The 13,326-nt window shown below is 36.2% G+C and overlaps 1 protein-coding gene across 1 annotated transcript in view; it reads right to left on the bottom strand.

The window, feature by feature from the left end:
- LOC136059377 (dynein axonemal heavy chain 5-like) overlaps positions 1–12,511 on the bottom strand; it is a 142,760-nt gene extending 130,249 nt beyond the window's left edge. The window contains exons 1-11 of the mRNA XM_065753530.1: positions 12,433–12,511; positions 11,604–11,704; positions 10,135–10,323; positions 9,956–10,030; positions 7,909–7,995; positions 5,914–5,985; positions 4,968–4,991; positions 3,314–3,415; positions 2,160–2,346; positions 900–1,065; positions 725–818 (exon numbers count right to left, since the gene is read on the bottom strand). Coding sequence (XP_065609602.1) covers positions 725–818; positions 900–1,065; positions 2,160–2,346; positions 3,314–3,415; positions 4,968–4,991; positions 5,914–5,985; positions 7,909–7,995; positions 9,956–10,030; positions 10,135–10,323; positions 11,604–11,704; positions 12,433–12,493 — 1,158 coding nt within the window. The 5' untranslated portion in view covers positions 12,494–12,511. The remainder of the gene's footprint in view (positions 1–724; positions 819–899; positions 1,066–2,159; positions 2,347–3,313; positions 3,416–4,967; positions 4,992–5,913; positions 5,986–7,908; positions 7,996–9,955; positions 10,031–10,134; positions 10,324–11,603; positions 11,705–12,432) is intronic.
- Positions 12,512–13,326: the final 815 nt, after the last annotated feature.

Genomic DNA, 13,326 nt, shown 5'->3' with positions numbered 1-13,326 from the left:
GCACAATAGCGTGCTTTTGATAACCCAATTTAATTTTTAGAAGTGTTTAGAATGATTTAACGTCATACTACTGTTTCTTAAATTACCAGTTCTATAGAACTAAGAACTGACAAGTTCCCTAGAATATACCAGGGCACTACTAGCTCACGCACCTCTTTTGAATAAGCACTTGTTAGGGCAAATGAGAAATAACTATTTTCCTAAACCATTTCAAAACCAAAAGTATACCTTTACAAGTTGTAGATCTACATTCTGGGGGTTTCAGGTGTCAAATTGCCTGTACACTGCTTACAGTTTATTTTTTGGCCTGCCTACTATTTTGACTGCTAATTTTAGATAACAGATATCCACTCTCCTGAAGTAGCAGTTATACTACAAGAAGCAGCCAGTTGTCAATAATTCCAGAAGCAATATTATCAACTTTCAGTCATCAGTACTGTTGGACTGTATAGGGTACAGCTGGAGAGAGAAAATAATGTCATACTGCTGAGTTGCTTTACTTTTGCACAACTATTCCACTATCTTTAAGTCTGACTTCAATTCAAGATATCTATTTAACTTCAGGATCACTGGTGTTACATATTTTAACAGAGGGAGAATAAACCACTGTATAAAAAAGCAAACACCAGAACTATTCTTAGCGATGTGCACTCACTTCTGTGTGTATAACAAAAGCAGTACTACATTAATTGTAAAAACACTTTTATTAAAACATAGTAATTACCAACTCTTTCCACTGCTTTAATGTCTTTGATCTTGCAGCCTGTAGAATACTTATTGTTTTCTTTACTCTTGAACTCTTGATCTCATCTAAAAGGCTTTGAAGAAAGAAGCACATTTAAATCTCTCTTGGAATCAGAGTTTATGTTTATTTAAAATAAAAAAGCTTCTCTCTTAACCTGTTGAATGATGACATTCTTGACTTCCAATGTTCCAGCTCTGCAGATGGACCAATGTCATCAGTTTCTCTTCTCATTTGTTCACTCTCCACTAACACTTGTCTGATCTGTTTGATCCAAATCATTAACACTTCTTCAAGTTTCTCAGTGATCTCTGTGTTACTGCCTTCAAAATCAGAGAACAGACTCGTGAGTATAAAAAAATCTTTATCAACTTTTCTAACTACAGAGATGAAATGTTCTTGGAAATTTTAAGCTGAGACTCTATGTAAATTGAATATATTCAAATCACTGGCCAGCTACGGGAAAAAAATAAGATTATAACAACAAGATGCACATGTATATGTCTTACACCTACCCACTCAGTTACTATCACAAATCTTTCATAATAGGAACAGTTACAAGTAGAAGGAGTTCCTCAAGGAAAAAAACATACAGTGATGTGATATTGGGACAATCATGTTTCAGAGATCCAGCAAATTCATTAACTATGATGTGCCTATTTTTCTGTTTGCATTTGTTACGTAACATTTCTCAACATTTCTCTCCTGCAATTGTAACTTATTTCACACTAAAAGCACCATATAAAGGATACAATTACTAAATGGTCACAAAACCCCTAGAATTTGGAAGTCAGCACATCCTTTAGATCGCCCTAGCAGCCAAAGGACTCCAGTTTTACTTCGTACATAGTGTTTAGGACTCGTTCATCCTGAACTGCGTGCAACCTCATCTTAATAGTCATTAGTTCTTTTCATGGCAGAGTGTGATGGCACAAGTAATGAGAAGTTTGGTATGACTTCACTCTGAAATTTATTGCAGTGATAACGGTGGAAGGCAACTGTTCAAAGAGATATAATCACTCATTTTCTTACATATTTATATATATGTGTGTGCATGTGTGTATATGGCTTTTTTGACTTACAGTATTTGGATTTAATATTGGATAAGATTTCCCCAGTGTGAAAGAAAGCAAAGAATGTACATAATATTATGTAGCTTCACTTAACAATTACTTAGCCAGCAATCCAGGAGGAACAGAGGCCAGTGTGTACATGATCTGGCAAGGAACTTCCTAATTAAGATCCATGAACTACAGGATAGAATTGATTAATTTATGATTAGACAGTAGTAAATCTTGCAAGAGTCAACAGAAATTTACAGGTTCATGGAAGACAAATTGTTCAAAATAAATGCTTACAAACATTTATTTTCTTACGAACAGCATCACTGCTGTGTTTGCTTTGCTGTAGAAATTACCTGCAGTTATGTAGTCAGATGGATTCTGTAAATTGCTGACATAAGTATCAGTATCCACTGTTGCAAGCTGAATTCTATCTTCTATATTCTGTCTTGATGATGACAAGGTACCCACAAATCTATCGACTAAATATAGAAAATCTTGTATCTGGCTGTTCTCCAGACCTTCTTTCACAGCTCCCCAGTGCTAGTTGTTTAACAATTAATGAAAGAAAAAATATTAATTAAAAAAAAGTAAAATAAGGATCATGTGTTCTTATGTCCCTTAAATAATTAATTTATTAGAAAGATATTTCTTACTTATGGCAGTATATAAAGGTTTATCAGTAAACCTCTTTAAATACGGTCATCAGTAATACAGTATAAACATGTTAAAGTGTGCACTGATTTAATCACTTTGTTAGATAACTTCTTAGCTGGGATGGAACCATTTTCTTCAGAGTGTCTGGTATGATGCTGTGTTTTGGTTTTAGGAGAAAAACTATGTTAACAACAAACTGATGTCTATAGTTTCTGTTAAGCAGTGTCGTATAGATCCAACGCCACTCACAGTGGAGAGCCCAAGGAGCTCAGAGGGAGTAGAATTAGGACAGCTGACTTAAATTGGCCAAAGAGATAGTCCATATGACACCTTGTGGAAGGAGTTTTGAATGGAGTGAGAGTTCATTTCACACTCTTCCACTGCTCAAGGGGCTAGGTGGGCACTGGTTGGGGGTTAGTGAGCAATTCCTTGTGCATCACTTGTTATAGGTGCTGGATACCCTGGGCTGTGACAGTGCCTCCTGTCTACACTCTAGAATAAAATTATGGACAAATCTTTTGCCCAAATAGAAGGACTTGGCACTTCTTTCAGACCAAGCTTAGTATAGTTTTAATTAAACAATCACAATTTTGACTCAGAATGGCACGGCTCTTCTGCCACTTTCTTCTTTGCCATAAACATTGCAACTGCTGCTATTGCTTGAAAATAAGCAATAACTATATGAATTTCAAACACTTAAATACAAATTGTATGATTCTCATAAAGGCCTCTATTTAACTTGCATATTTTTATGTCTAGTTTTATGTTCATCAGATGCACAGTGTACAGCAGTCACTTGCCTTAATTCCAAAAGCTCTTGAGAACAACAAAAAAAAAAAAACTATCTTATTACCTGTTGAGATTTGAGTGCTGGTACCATTATATGGGACAAGAACAATTCCAGACCCTGAAGGATATTTCCACTAGAACAATCAAATATGCCAAAATTCACCTCCTTTGGGAAGAAAAAAAGGTAATAAAGCATACATAAACTTTTACATTATACTATTCCAGTGAAATTCAATACAGATATAGTTCTTAACTTCCTACATTACATGAGGACTTGCATTTCTGTTACAGAATTTAGATTTGCTATTGAATAAAGTTAAGTTGGAAATTCCAGGACTTGCCATACTCACCAGAAAAATCTGTCTCATATTGTGGCAATAATTCAGTAACCAGTTAAGATTAACCACTTGATCAATGTGTTAATCTTGAAACAATTTTATGTCCACATTTTTCCAGTAGAGGAACAGCTTCTATCTATCGTGACTAAAAATTGCATGTTTTCCTAGTGCTATTCATTTATAGACTGGTTGGCTGTTCTGTTACTGCCATTTTGTCTTCAAATGTATATGCATCTGAATGTGGGCCATGTGCTTTTTATCATCCATACTGTATAGCTACTGGGACTCCATGTGCATCTCTCATTAGCAGAAAGTGAGTCACATTCACAATTTCTGAACTGCACATACACTGATTTTTTTTTTTTGTCTTCATCATAATGAAAACTTCATTGATCTGGAGGGAAGCATATTCAATTGTGTCTTGGAAGCTTCTACTCCTCATTTTTTCCTGTGCAAAGACAGCAGTTCTTGAGTGTTTTTGGAATGGCAACTACAAATGAATTTCTCAAGAGGACTCGACACTCCTGGCTACCTTGGCTATTAATTTTGTTAAAGTTTGTCTTGATAGCTCCACACTAGCCTGTAAAAAGAACTGTATTTAAGATAATCAGCTGTCACACACAGATGAAATACTATTTCCTAACGATAAAACACTATTATGGATCCCACTAAAGTACACAAGGGTAGAAAGACCTTTATCAAAAAGGTGAGGAATTATAGATGAATCAAGGCATAATTCTCAGTTTGGTCCATGTAAATTTTTAGCACCACTTCATGAAAGAGCAAGATGCCCTAGACTGAGATTCATAAACAGAGTTCCCACTAAACAGTGATTAAAGAAGTGCTTACAAGGAAGAATGGGTTCCTTTCCTGGCCTGAATATGACCCCGGAAGTGCAATACCAGGAATGTTGTTATAAAAAGAAAACCTACTTTGCTACTTCCTTCTGCAGAAGGGAAATAACAGAAGGGTAATTAAGATAGGAATAAGCCACTGTTTTTTACCCTTCAGATGCTTTTAATAATGTCAGTATATCCCATATGTCAGCATCTGCATTTGTTGCAGCAAGGTAGGAGGCAGGGAAAATTGCCATTCAAGGCTTCTTTCTGAACATGAGAATCTCTAGGATAAGGTCAGTAGACAAGCAAATCACCTCTTTCTGCAGGAAACAATAGATTCAGCTATTTGTCTTGAGAAACGGAAAAAATCCCTGTATTTCTGGGATTCTCAGATTCTCGTTTTGAATGCTTGTACACAGCTCTGTAGGATACACTAAAATTTGCTAAACCAGTCTAAGCCTCAAGCTTCATCAGTATGAAGACAGGCTGAATTAAAAGTAAAGTTTTTTATCTTCTGTGACATCTGAAAACATTGCCTTACCCGCAGAATCAACTTTGACAGCCCCTGTCAAATGAAGGAGACCACAAGAAAACTAGAGAGAAGGCACCAAGGCAGTTATCTGAAGAGTTTGGACAACCATTCAGACAGGTATCCAACTGTAGCAGGACTGACAGGGCACAAGTACAGGAAGCTTATAAACTACTTCAGCACTTCTGGATCAGGTATTTGTAAAAATACTGTTATAAAGCACCTGACTGATGGGAACTGAAATAATGATTTCCATGACTGTAAGTGAATATCATCTGTTACTACTTTTGCATGCTCAAATAGAACACATTAGTTTATTATAGAAGAAATAAAATATCTGTATTACTAAAAAGAGCACATTAATATTTTTGAAAAGATTATTTCAGACTTATTACATTTTTTCTCTTTCATGTCTTCTTTTTAGAAGTTAGTATCTGAACTTTCTTCATGGAGAAACTACAGCAGGTATTTCCCATGCAAATGTATCTCTGAAAGCTAGAAATAATTGTTCTTGTACTTTTCTTATACTCTGCTAAGCTATTAGGGGCAGAAAAAACTCGCTTTAGTTTGAAGGATGAACATTATTTTAAAGATGTTAGAAGACAGAATTGTTTAAATACACCATATCCAAAATTGAGGTTCATTCATTACCAGGAAACCTCCAGGTTCAGGCCTCTATTCCTTACCTCCATTACATTTATTTTTCACAGTACATAAATAATGAATTTTTATTATTTAAAATTTTGTTTTTAATAATATTGTAGATAGATACTTTCATAACTATTAGAGCATTACTTAATCACAGATACTTTTTGATGACATTTTTGTTAAAACCACACCTAAAAATTTTCATGAAAACACCTCCCACTTCCTTTTCTGATTCCAGTAGAACTAGTTGAGTGAGTAAAGGTTTAAGAACTTTAAGTGCACTGCAAACACTGCATGATTTTTGACTGACCTGGAAAACATTTGATGCAGTTATAACTTTATCTGATGTCCTTAGAAAAAAGGCACAGATTCCTGTAAAGTTCTGTGAAAAGCACAAAATAATAAAGAGAATACATATGTACAGTAAAAGTAATTTACTTAATAACATGTTGAAAACAAAATTTAATGTATATATATTACTCAAGAGTACTGCTGTTTGTAAGCTATTTAAGCACATCAGAAACACCCCTCTAGACAAAGCTGTCCAGTATCACATCTCTGACATGAAAATGCTGTTTAGGGAAAGCTTGTGAGCTAGGCTACTTCCTGCGCTCCATTCCCTCACATTCACATTCCCTTACCACCTACATCACCTGTCTGAGAGCTGCTGGATAGCATGTTCTTGTCTAGTCATTTTAGCACCCATTTATGGACTCATCCACATTATTGTCTAACCCTTTTATGATTCTGTTAACGTAAGTTCAGTGAAGAAAACTAAATACATACTCAGCTTTCAAACATTTAGAATTAATTTCATAGATACTTAGAGCAGAATGAATAATCTTAAAATGATGTCATGCTTTTTTCTAAAAAATGAAGTAGAAGATTCTTCAAAACTTCTGATTTAAATATTTTAAACACATATTTTCATCCTTGTTATGGACTGAAGTAATAAAAGTTTCAAATCAGTTCTGTAAACCATGTTTATTTTTAATCTATTAATTAATTAGTCAAATTTCCAAGGACTCAGCTCACAAGTTGTTCAAAAGAACAAACAATACATTTTACAGTAAATACAATTCAATTGTACAATCTAATTTGTATTATTCTTTGTTATACATTGAGCTGATTTTACACAGTACCATCATGCTGGTCATTATGGGCATGTGCAAGCAGAACATCTTTCTATTGGAAAAGAAAATTCATGAAAACACAATTTTGTGCAGAAAAAAATTAACTTTGGCAAAATATTCTATTTATCAGTAAGAAAAATAGAAATTATTTATTTCAAATAGAAATTTAGTGCCACTGAAGTTTAAAATCTAGTCTTCATCAGTATATTCAGGAATTGAAAAGAAAGAAGCCATTTTTCATTTTCATTGTTCATTATTTTTATTATCATTTCAATGTTTAGCAAATGAAAACTCTCCAGGCTTCCAGTGTGCAGCACTGACATAGTTCTCTTGATGAAAATTTGCTTCAAAAATAGAAAAGTTCATTCACATTTGATAGTTATTTTTCTATTCTTCGCTCGCTGTGAAAAATGGCAAAGAAGCCCTCACACAGCAATGCCAGAGAGTTATGCTTTCATACTCTCCCACTCTTCAGACAATTCCCTCACTTCTCCTCTGAAAGCAGGAAAGAATTCTGCATCTATGTCTTTTATAACATACACATTAATTGTATTAATGTAAGCACAATGAGAAAACAAAAATCATCTCAATCACTTATTCAAAGAAAATTGTAGATAACACACCTAATTCCCCCCAAAAGAAATGAACAGAAAAAATATGAATTCGAATTTTTAATGACACTCCTTAATAATAGTTCAATACTACAGTAAGGATGCAGGTATAAGAGCTAGAATTAAATAAAGGAATTACTGAATATATTTTTGAAGTAATGTGTAGTATTATTATGTTCTATAAAGATAAAGGGATAACACCATAGTTAGAGCAGACTACTACTATAGCAAAAATACAATGAAATACAAAAACACTTAAAACATGGGAAAAAGGCATGCCAACAAAAATGCTGAGACCTCCAATTTTTAACAAGGTTTTTATTTGACTTGCTCTCTTAAGAGATAGCAAAATCCATCAATCTCCACTTCTTTCCAGATCAGCTTCACTACAGGTAAATTGCATTCTCAACTCAAGAAATGTGGGAAGAACGTGGACTAAGTTCATGAATACTAAATACAAGTTATAAAAAGTTGCTTTAACTCTGCACAACTGTTATTGTGCTGTTTTTGTTCCCTATATTTTACTTTGCAAATGTCAACTACGGAATTTTTCAACCATACCTCTGTAGAACCTGTGGTAAGAAACAACTTCTTCTGAAGGAAACTGTTGGTTGACCCATCTGATTTCAATGAAACATTTGATGTTTGCTAGCAATTGAATTATAAATACAAGGTTAATATAATAAAAACTACCCCTACAGACATACATTATCATATTTGAATATGTGGATAACAACTAAGCTCATTCTGAATCAGCAGAAATTGTGAAGTGAGATTTGTTTGGGGAATAAGATTTGCATTAATTAGACAGTATCCAGTAAGCAGTTTCATTATCTTGTTATTTCAGAAAGAGAATCAAAGAAAAATTAAAAAAAAAATCAGAAAATATACAAATATATGAAAGTGAATATAAAGTGCTTGATAGAGCAATTTCCTCCATGGAAACAAACTAGATGTCTCACAGAAAGAATCTTGTGACTAGCCCGCAAAGTTTAACTGTCAGCAAGATTTTAAAGGAACTCCATCAGTTGGATCCTGCCAACAACATAGATAAATTTTGTTTTATGCTTATCCCTCTGATCACATATCACACAGAAAAATTATCTTTAAGAAGTCTTGCTGCCTCTCACTCCCCTCCAGTGAGACATCCCTCTTCACTACAACCTCCTCTCCCTGAAGCAACAAAACCATGATCAAACCTGATCAAGACCTACTTCCCCCTCATTTTCTGTCACAGACATAAATACAAAATAATCTGTGGAACCTTTGAAGAATATAAGAGAAAATTACGTTGCAATGGCCTGTGAATCTCTCTCTTTCAAGTTTGAGGAGAAAACCCTTCCTAAAAAGTCAATTTTTCAGTTCCCACTGGACCAAATTATGTGATGTATGACATACATCACTTTCCACACCAAATCTTATTTTCTTATCTCTATGTACAGTCTCAAAAATAAAAAAAAAAAAGAAAATTAGATGCAGAAATGAAAAGTTTCATTTAAGACAAGTTGGACACTTATTTCTGGCTTGTCAGTTACGGAAAACACTGTCAAGATTTTAGTTTCATCTTGATTCAAGTCAAAACATGCTCATCCCAGAAACGTGCATATGCTGTCCTAGTGAAAAGAAAAACAGATTCAACTGTTTTGACAGCTGAGTTGATTCTGTGGTTTGCAAAGTCTCTGAGCAATTCCAGTATTATAGCTTACAATGAATGCGTAATTCAGTCTTGCACTTAAACAAGCATTACCCATCAGTTTTTCTCTCCAACAAGCCTAAAATACCATCTTTGCACTTTAGCCCATCAAAACATAGCACCTCAGTGGCATAACCAGAAAGAACTGTGGCAGGACTTCTGCAGTTAGAGAGCTCACAATAGTCACGTTAGGCAATTTCAAGATCATTTGGCACTCCTGGCATCACATGCTCAATGGCAGTTGAACATATGACTTTGTTGGTTTTTTTTTATGAAGAGGCTCCTCAAAATTGAAAGGGAGAGAAATACAGCTTTGGCACCATAACTACCATATTGTTATTTATCATTTTCCAAGGTTAACATTATTTTCTGAAGCACCGGACAGAACAGAATATGAAGACACCTTAATTTACAGAGAAATTTTTTACTCTCTTGATGGGCTTTGACCATAATGGGGTTGGTACAGTTCAAACTGAAGGACAAAGTGATTCTTACTTAGACAGTTCCCCATTCCTATAATACACGTTAGCCAATCTAGTCTTTTAAAACTGAATATTTTTATAAATTATTTAAATTAATTTAAAAAAAATTTAAACTGAAATTTTTAAACTGAATATTTACTTGCCCTCAACCATGTGCTGGTTTTGTCTTTCTTGAAGACTAGATTACAATTTTATTGGCCATTTTTATATTACTTTCTATGAAAATAAGAACAGTATCAAACAATGCCACAGGGCATTCTTCTGTTTCCATCCAAGTCTTAATAGTAGTGTCTAAAGAATGAGATTTAGGTTCTTTTTCATTTTCTTAGGCAAGAAGAAAAAAAAAATCTGCTACGATTTCCTGAATTTTGCCAGTCATGTGACTTAAAAAAAAAAATCTGTTGTTTCTGCAGAAGTAATAATAGAAACATACCTTCAAAACATCTTGGTAAAAGAACAGTAACTTTTTAAGTCCATTAGGAGCAAAGAATTGTTCTATAAGTTGGAACTAAAAACAAAATTACAACAGTATTAATTGTGAACCAGTCTAAAATGACAGGAAAATTCAGAGCGATATTTAATACCAATAATTTAATGATCATAAATATTTACCTTGTCATCAGAAATAATGGCCTCCTCCACTTGCTGCTCACTTAAGTCTATTCCGTCTGATAACTTTGATATCAAATACCTGTGTCTTTCATCTATCTGAGCTCTTCTCTCTTCTTTGGTGACTTTAGCTTGCTTGACTAGTTCTTTCCTAGTTTTACTGGAAAGTACTATACTTTTCTTACCAGTTGTCTAGAAAATAAAAGTTTATTACAGAGAGATCATTTTTTCCCCCCACAGTTATTTTATATTGCATTTAAAGATTGTATCTTTATTGTTATACTTTAAGGTGTTTTCATAACTACTTCAAGCAGGACCATAAAGAAGATTACATCAAAGAAAAGGAAAGCAAAAATAAAAATAACTATTTCTCATTAAAAATTACTAACAATTAATTTGTTAGTCCAAAATTACTTCCCAGCATAAAGCTGTTACCACAGAAACTTCAAAACAGGACCTCAGAATCAGAAATGGATCCTGGCACTGCAATGGCTCTAATTCAAACCTCAGCTTTATGAATCTAGCTTCTGAACTTCTAAACATCCATACTCCAGATCTGGGAACAGATCTGCATCTACACTGTCAGCATCTTAACATACAGTATCAAGTTATTATCTCAGTGGAAGAGAAAATAAATCCTCTATAGAATCAGTCACCACTGGAACAAATAAACAATCAATATTTAATATGCAAGTTACATATAGGTAGTAGAAAAGTGGTAAATAAGAAAATTTACACAGACAAAATGTTTTGTAAAGTCTTCATAACAGTGCGAACAGACTAAATATGTTAACTAATATTTTTAAGTCAATCTTCAGAAGTTGTACAGAGAAAAGATATGGGTCAAAGAGTCACTAGACTAAGCACTCCTCCCTGCATGTAGCTCCTAGTGCCTGGGACACCTAGTGTGTCCTTGCAACTCACCATTTTTAATGGAGAAAAAAAATGATAAATTACTTTGTCTTTCCAGTACTCTCAATTAATAACTGTAGTTGAACAATCCCATTTGCGGAACAAGATGGTTTGTAATCAATCCAACAAACAAAACCAACAACAACAAAAAAAAAAACAAGGAAAGGACTCAACTCTCTCCACAAATTAAGTCATTCCAAAGTGACGTGAGATATTCATGTGAGATGCTGCAGATAAGGCATTATGCAAGCATTCTTAACTAATATAAATCTTCATCTTGCCAAAGAAAACAGATGATCAAAAAACCTATGAAACTAAAGCCCAACACACACTGAGAGCACAGAAAGTAAATGGCCTAACATTGTACGCTTTTGAGTGCTTCACTGTTCTACTTCCTTATAGACAACAGAGATTAAAGGAACTCTGTACCTTCACCTTCCAGTGCCAGGCCAAATATTGTCTAACTTTGTCAATGACACTTTCAAGAACAACTTGTACAGAAGAAAATTTAACAGACAAAAGGCAGCTGAGTCACCATCTGTTAGAATGAATACACTTGCCGGAAGAATCGAAGTCCAAGATGATCCTGTCACAGCAGATTCTAGCTCAGTGTTCCTTGTCTTTAGGAGCCCTCCAAGTCTACGATACTTACTTTCCTTGCCTAAGAAAAAAGAAGTGACTTGGAATATGTGTGCTTTAGCAGAAACCCTTAGAAACTCAGCTAAAAAGCCAGTCGTTTCATTGTAGATTAACATGCTGGGCAGCTATGTCTTTCCCTTGGTGAATCCACACTGGACATCAGCCAGCTCTCAGCATTTGTGGGTCCATCCCACCAAAGCCTGTAGACTCACTTTAGTTCAGTTGGCTTACATACTCCCTGGTCTGGGAGAAGAGAATGAGGTTAGAGAGTCTCTAAGTGAAATGGACATATCTAAGACCATGGGTTACAGTCAGGAATGCTGAAGGAGATGGCTGATGTCCTTGAGGGGCCATGACCAATAATCTTTGAACTATTCAATCTCTTATGGCCATTAATATTTTTGAGAAAAGAGATACCATGCTATATGCCATACTGAATATTATACTATGGTGTACTAGTAAATTTAATTCCAGAATAATTGTTCTAATTGCAATACTGTGATTGAACACTAGGAAATGTGTTAGGGGTTTGGAGTTAGCACTGCATTTGGCCCTATAAATACAAACACACATTCATGTACATGAGAAAATTGCATGTTGTCCTCACATTGGGATGTTCATAAGAGCATGTATGTGAACAACTGACATATATGTAGACACTCTACTAAAGAATTAGTTTTCCATATCGTTCCTGGATTTTTTTCCCCTATACAGTGAGCAGGAAATACTAACCATTAATCTCACTCTTACCCTTTTTTAGGGTGATGAGAGGTGGACAGAGTTCAGTATCAGTTTCGGACGAGAGCTGCATTCTCCTCTGCTGCTGTGACTCCTGCAGGGCAGGGAGATCAGGAGAGGAATGCGCCTCATCTCTCCCGCTGAACTCAGCCTCATCCCCCACAGCCTCCTCCATCTCCACCGCCACTCAACAACCGACCTACAAAAAATGACCGCTATATAACGACCATTGCGGTACGGATGCGCTATCAAACACAGAATGGCAGAGTCATTCAGGTTGGAAATGCCCTTTAAGGTCACATAGTCCAACCACCAGCCCACCCCCACCGTGCCCGCTGACCGCGTCCCTCAGTGCCACACGCACTGGGCTCCCAACACCCGCAGGGACAGTGACCGCACCCCATCCCCGTGCACCCCGTGCCACCGCCTCACCGCTTTATGCGGGAACAGCCGTTTGCCCCCAGCTCCGCCGGCACTCCGTGCCGCCGAGCTCCTGCTCGGTCCCCGCGCCGGCACTGCCCGTAGCTGCTATGGCAACCCCTACACAAACGCAGCCGCCGGGCTGGGACACGAGAGCGTCGCGTTTGTCCCCGTTTTCCACTGCAGCTGCCAACATTTACGCGACAAAAGCTGCAGGAGAGCAGCAGCCCCGCGCCGCCCTCGCGCCCTCAGCACAGCGCGAAAAAGCCCACGGAGAAGGAAAACCGACTCGTCCGATTGGCTTCTGCATTTCGTTTATTGTTTAGCCTTGAAGTGATCTGAAAACAGAAGGGGCTGCAAAACACCCCAATAACGGCTCCTGAAGGACTGGCTCATGGCACAGAGAGCGCTCCCATGCCAACCTAAGGACACCTCGCAGGGGAGCGTGAGGCGACGCAACGCGCACGCGCGCCATCCGAATTACGC

This window comes from Cyrtonyx montezumae, unplaced genomic scaffold (genome assembly GCF_038088225.1).
Source record: "Cyrtonyx montezumae isolate F1298 unplaced genomic scaffold, pur_monq_1.0 scaffold_8, whole genome shotgun sequence".
Classification (NCBI taxonomy): domain Eukaryota; kingdom Metazoa; phylum Chordata; class Aves; order Galliformes; family Odontophoridae; genus Cyrtonyx; species Cyrtonyx montezumae.
The sequence above is the reverse complement of the archived record's forward strand: the minus strand, read 5'-3'. Positions and strand labels throughout refer to the sequence as shown.